This window comes from Solanum tuberosum, unplaced genomic scaffold (assembly GCF_000226075.1).
Source record: "Solanum tuberosum cultivar DM 1-3 516 R44 unplaced genomic scaffold, SolTub_3.0 scf00069, whole genome shotgun sequence".
Taxonomy (NCBI): Eukaryota; Viridiplantae; Streptophyta; class Magnoliopsida; order Solanales; family Solanaceae; genus Solanum; species Solanum tuberosum.
The window spans coordinates 1,677,055-1,683,037 of NW_006238995.1; the positions used below are offsets into that span (position 1 = coordinate 1,677,055).

Genomic DNA, 5,983 nt, shown 5'->3' on the forward strand with positions numbered 1-5,983 from the left:
GGGAGGGGGTGGGTTGGGGTGAGGGAGGGATAAAAAAATAAAAAAATTGAAGTTGAAAAATATTTGTTAAGAATAAGCTTTAAATTTATTTTTTCAACAAAAAAATTGTAATTTGAAGTTGGAGGAAAATTTTGGAAAATGTTTTCCTTAATTTTTGAAGGGAAGTCATTTTCTTTAAATTTGTGAAAAATGAGTTGATTTGGAAAATATTTTCCAAAACATTCAATCAACCAAACATGAAAAAATTGAAAAACTTCATACCAAACACACCCTAAAATAAGAAATTGAAATTTTTAGCTTATTTCAACAATAAAAAAGCGGCTTTTGCTTTTATCTAAAAATAGTTGTATTGATTTGCTAAACCCCTTCATTTGCCAAAAATAATAATATATTTTTTATTTCAAAATAAATGTTTATGGCCTCCCACAATAATAATGTCAAACAAGCTGTTAGTAGTTACTCGTATACAAGGTATTTTTTTTTTTTGTTGCGTAATGTAGGATTTGATAAGATATTTATAATTAAGTTTTTTAACAATTTCATCAAATTTAATGGATAGAATTCAATATTTTTGTTATTCCCAGAGATTCAAATAGTATTAAATTGAAAGGATCAAAACAGTCTGTAAAGATTATTTTGAGGTAATGCTCATATAAAAGAGCATTTTTGTTAAAATGTGTATTCTAAAAATAAAACCCTAAACCCTAACCAAAACCTTTCATCTTTCATAGCTTTTCAATGGAGCACAAACAACAGCATAACAAACGGAATCAGCCGGAGGACATGGCAACGACGACGGCGACGGCGACCCAGAAGAGAAAACGAAAAGAAGTTGCTGTCTTTGGCAACTACAGAAACTACTATGGCTATAGAGTAAGCTTTCCTCTGTTTTCTCATTAATTGTTGGATTTATTGGTGCTAATGGATCATTTTTGCATCTAATATAAGGAAATGAATGTGTATTGGGTTGTGGATAGAGGTACCCTGTATATGATAATGAGCATGATAGGCGGAGGTCGCCGGTTGGGGGGTCACGACCACTTGGTAACCTCGGAAAAATGTATGTAGGAACTGGTTGATTTAGTGGACTCACCTGTCTTTAGCATTTTCCCAAAGTTTTAATCTTTTTGATATTTAGTACTCCCTCCGTCCACAATTGTTTGTCAGGGTAAGGTCATGTACATCCCTCAAGGAAAATTTAATACAAGGTGTAATTTGACTAATATAACCCTACTATACCAAGAATACCAAAAGTCCCCATAACTTTTTAATTGAACTACACTATCATTAAGGGCAGAATTGGAAAAAAGTGACTAATTATTTCTTGATTGTTTAAATTGACAATTAATCTTGGACATCTATTTTTAGTATCCCTGACAAACAATTGTGGACGGAGGGAGTAGTTACAACAGTTTTTTTAATTTTATTTTTGGATTGCTTTTTTTCGTTTTAGTTTTAAGAGAGTTTCACTCCAAACTTTGTAGTAGTAAGTAATTGACATGTGTATGTTATTGAAGAAAAAGAATTAACCTCTATATATTAAAGATGATAGTGGTGCGACACTTTCAATTCCTGGGTTCGCCTCTGCAGGGTTGGAATAGTTAAGGTGGTTATAACTATTAGGTAATGGTTGATATGATTATGACTCATGACTATAGGGAAGGGAGCTTCACTTGAACCGAGGGTCTTTCGGAAACAACCTCTTTGCCTCCACGAGGTAGTAGTAAGGTCTGCGTACATTCTACCCTCCCTAGACCACACTCGTGGGATTTCACTGGGTATGTTGTTGTTGATTATAGGGCAGGAAGAATGCACTCGTGATTTTGTGTACTGAAAGTAGAGTAAGGTATATAGGATTCAAGCAAGGTAATAATACTTGGGGCTGATGAAGAGATTGCAAGCTGAAACGAGCAATAAGGAGCTTAATTCTAAAGAGAAGATAATACTTATTCGAAGAGAAGTTAGTTTTTCTCCTCTTTTACCAACTGACCCTCTCTTTACCAGAAGGATGGAAGTTCTTCCGAAGTATCTATAGTCTCTTACAAGTGAAGAATGAGAAGGTTAAAGTCAATTAGGGGCAAAACTGTTTTACAAAATAATAGAACAATAGTTAAAGTTACATTGTGTATGTTGTTGTACGTAGGAGCAGGGGGAAGGGGATGTTATCTATGAGATTAGAATCCTCCAATTACAAGGTTAAGGTGAGTATGCTCACCATAAGAGAATGAGAAGGTTAAAGGCAATTAGGGGCAAAATTGTTTTACAAAAAAATAGAACAATAGTTAAAGTTACATTGTGTATGTTGTTGTACGCAGGAGCAGGGGGAAGGGGATGTTATCTATGGGATTAGAATCCTCCAATTACAAGGTGAAGGTGAGTGTGCTCACCAAGTGAGTTGATCCTCATGAGAAGTTTGCATGCTTTGCATAGGGGTTGTACTGCTCTCTAAATCCTTGTATGAGTAGAGTTAGCCGGTTTTTAGACTCCAAATCTCTATTTCAGTGTCCTATCAATCCCATTTATTGTGTTTTGAATTTTGTTGTATAACTTTTGTGGTCTTTTTTTGATCCAATTATTTTGTTACTCAGGGATTTTCATTTGCATTACCTTTAGTTAGAATATTCATCTCCTCCATCTGCCACTATATTTTAAAATCAAATATCAGCAGTGTAAACAATTAATTACAGTTTATTTAAACAGAAATAATGAATCAAGTTTTCCTCACACAGTAATTTTTTGGTGGTGGGAGACTGAAGATCTTATCTATTTTTTTGTTCACTTCCTACGTATTATTTCACTGGGTATGTTGTTGTTGTTGTTGTTCCTACATATTATTATATGGAAGAACATCTGTAAGAATTGTATGGATGTATTAATGGAAAGGATGTTGTCTCCAGCAAAATTTAGGTTTCTATAGCCTTCCGTGTTCTCAAGAAAATTTTACTGCTCCCAAGTTGAAACACTCTTGGGAGCAGGGCAGCTCAGAATTTCATTTTGTTTTGTTCCCCCCTTTAGATAGACTCTCACTGTTTGGTATCTCTTGTGCACAGATTGGTCAGAATTTGGAGGAAGATCCAAGATTAAAAGCTATGAAGAAGGAGTGGTTTGAAGGCAAGGATTGTCTTGACATTGGCTGTAACAGTGGAGTGATCACAATCGCTATCGGTACAACTTTTTGTTAATTTCATAGCTGATTTATTCGGATATCTGTTTTAAATGGGATTCTGAATTAGGATTTCACCTTATTTTTACTCGCATGTGGGACTTTTGCTTTGATAATCCCTGAAACATTGTCCACCAGTAGATATTATGCATTTCCCTTTTCTTATCTTTTGTTAATATCAGTTACTTTTTTTATTCCAGCACAAAAGTTTAACTGCCGAAGCATCCTTGGAGTCGATATTGATGATGGTAAGTATTTGACCTTTTCATTCGTCTATATATGTGTTTCACATTAGTTGGTTCTGGCATGAAGAAATGAGGAACTGATTATGATGCTATAAATTTTCATGCAACTTGTGATCTGCATAAATTACTTTCACGGAGAAGTCATATTAGAAACTAATAATCAAAAAAAGAAACTGTTATTGGGTTTTGAACACAGTGCATTTTGTTGATTTTTTTCTGTAAAATTGGCTGGATCAAACAATTGTGTTTTCCAGGATAGCAATGTGTGGTTGGATTATGTCATACTGTTTTGCATAAACTTGGTCTCTTGATCTCTTTTTGCTACTTATTGTCATAGCTGCCGATAATTTCATATTTTGTTATCCAAGTAGTCATCTTAAGTAATGCATGATGATGGATCTATCATTTGACCAAGAACTGCTAGAATGTAGTTTATGACTTTGATTATCTCTGCTCACCTTCCAGCAAGAATCCAGGATGCCTATTGGACTCTCAGGAAAGCAGTGAGGAGTACTGGAGCTGTGCCGGCAGGGGTTGCCAAGTCGACTGAGTCAAAGAATGTTACTGGTATTGAAAACCATGAAGCCCAGTCACCTAAGAAGCCTGCAGGCATTGATTGTACAGAATCTCATCATGTGCAAGAGGCAAATTTGTCTGACATAGTCTCTTTCAGGAAGGGAAATTTTGTTCAGAATTGGCATCCAGGGGAAAATACATCTTATGATACGATTATTTGGTAAGTTCTCTTTTCCTTAAGCGTCATCTTATTTGTATGGTTCCAGATATATGAAGAAATCCTTCTTGTTCATTGCTATCCTTTTATGAAATGGTAGCGAAGATATGATATGGTTAGAAATTGTGATTCCTTGCCAAAATCACCCAAAATAATCTAAAAGTTCACCTCTCCTTTTAGTGGTTTAGGCAAGTCATCTGAGTAGAAACGATAATACAAGAAAGGTGCAGGGCTCTCAATCTTTGGCTTTCTCGAAAATTGAGCGCATGAATTAACTCCAGAGGTTACTTACAGAGAAGATTAGACCTGGTTTTCTGCTTTTCTGTATCGCACAAGTCATATAATCTTAAGCAATGTAATATTAATATAAAGTATGTTTGCCTTTACTATTGTGAATTTCTGTAGTATTAGTGCTAGAAGATTTTGTTTTAATTCTATATGTATGTGTGCATGATCAATTGAATTTCTGTTGATGCAGTTTAAGCGTGTCAAAATGGGTGCAATTAAACTGGGGTGATGAGGGACTTATAACTTTATTTTCAAAAGTCTGGAGGCTTCTTTCACCGGTAAATATGTTACGTATTCTATGAGAAGCATCTTTTTGGTTCTGGAAATAATTTGCTGAATAACACCTTTTGACTGTATATTTTTGTAAAAGGGTGGTGTCTTTATTTTGGAGCCTCAGCCTTGGAGTTCATACTACAGTAATCGTCTTGTATCTGAGGTATTCCCTTTCGTATTGTTGCTAGATTCAGATACGCTTTTTTAAACTTATTATTTTTACAGCCAATACCATATTTTGGGTTCTTTTCCTTAAAGCTCGAGTGTGTGGACAAAATTTTCATTTGGAGCATATTAATGTTTTCCTCGTTATGCAGACAACAAGAATTAATTATCAAGAAATTAAGATTCGTCCAGAAGATTTTCAAGATATACTTTTGGACAAGGTACGTAGCAGAGAATCTTTAGCGTATGAAACTTGGAAGATAAATATTTTATGACGCTGTTAGGTATGACTGACGCGTCAATTTTTAATCTGAATGCAGATTGGATTTAGAATGGTAGAGGACATAACCTCCAGTGCGTCTGGTCGCAAACCTGGGTTTAATAGACCAATTTTTGCATTCTGGAAGTGATGCATCAAGGTTATGAAATTGCTATATATATATATACAAGGAGTTATATCAACAACAACATATGCAGTGTGATCCCACAAGTAGGGTCTGATGTACGCAGATCTTACTCTCTACCTTTGTGGGGTGTAGAGGTTGTTTCTGCAAGACCATCAGCTCAAAAGGGATGTTATCGAAGCAAGATATCGAGCTATTGAATTTATTCCAAATCTTTCTTCGTGTACTGGGGGTGATGATTTATTTCACCTCATTTGTAATTGGATGTATATGTATATTTTGTCTAACTGATAATTAGCCATGCCATGGTTTAGTCAAAAATTTGAAACAACAGGTCATCAAATACAGGTAGTTGTAGAAACTTATGAATGTTCTAAGCATATAAAATACTATTCCAGGAAAAAAAAAAAGAGTGCTCAGAAGAAAAATTGGAAATTCAAACTTGCACATGTTACAGAATTGGTATAAAAGAATCGAGGAAACGGCTTTTACATGCATGTTTAACTTTCTTCAAATCTTTTACAATCATTATTTAGTAAATTTTCAAGTATTTTCTGGTAGAATAGCAATAGTTTGATAATATTGATCAACAAAGAAAAGGAATATAAAGATATCGACCCCACGTTAAGTTATTCTATTTTTTTAGTATACTATATATTTTTGGGTCGAGTAGTTTGAGTTTGGGACTTCTAAACTTTAGTTTGAAACTCCT

The 5,983-nt window shown here is 34.6% G+C and overlaps 1 protein-coding gene across 1 annotated transcript; it reads left to right on the forward strand.

Moving 5' to 3' along the window:
• The first annotated feature begins 592 nt into the window (after positions 1–592).
• Positions 593–5,698, forward strand: LOC102582951 (probable RNA methyltransferase At5g51130). Its single transcript, XM_006345518.2, has 8 exons — positions 593–873; positions 3,051–3,165; positions 3,364–3,411; positions 3,874–4,144; positions 4,620–4,707; positions 4,800–4,865; positions 5,020–5,088; positions 5,188–5,698. The coding sequence occupies exons 1-8, from the start codon at positions 739–741 to the stop codon at positions 5,275–5,277; spliced, it is 882 nt and encodes a 293-aa protein (XP_006345580.1). The 5' UTR covers positions 593–738; the 3' UTR covers positions 5,278–5,698.
• The last annotated feature ends 285 nt before the right edge of the window (positions 5,699–5,983 follow it).

Coding starts and splice junctions, on each gene's coding strand:
- LOC102582951 (XM_006345518.2), top strand. CDS start 739: ATGGAGCACAAACAACAGCATAACAAACGGAATCAGCCGGAGGACATG. Junction 874..3,050: donor GAAACTACTATGGCTATAGA/GTAAGCTTTCCT, acceptor TCTTGTGCACAG/ATTGGTCAGAATTTGGAGGA. Junction 5,089..5,187: donor AAGATATACTTTTGGACAAG/GTACGTAGCAGA, acceptor ATCTGAATGCAG/ATTGGATTTAGAATGGTAGA.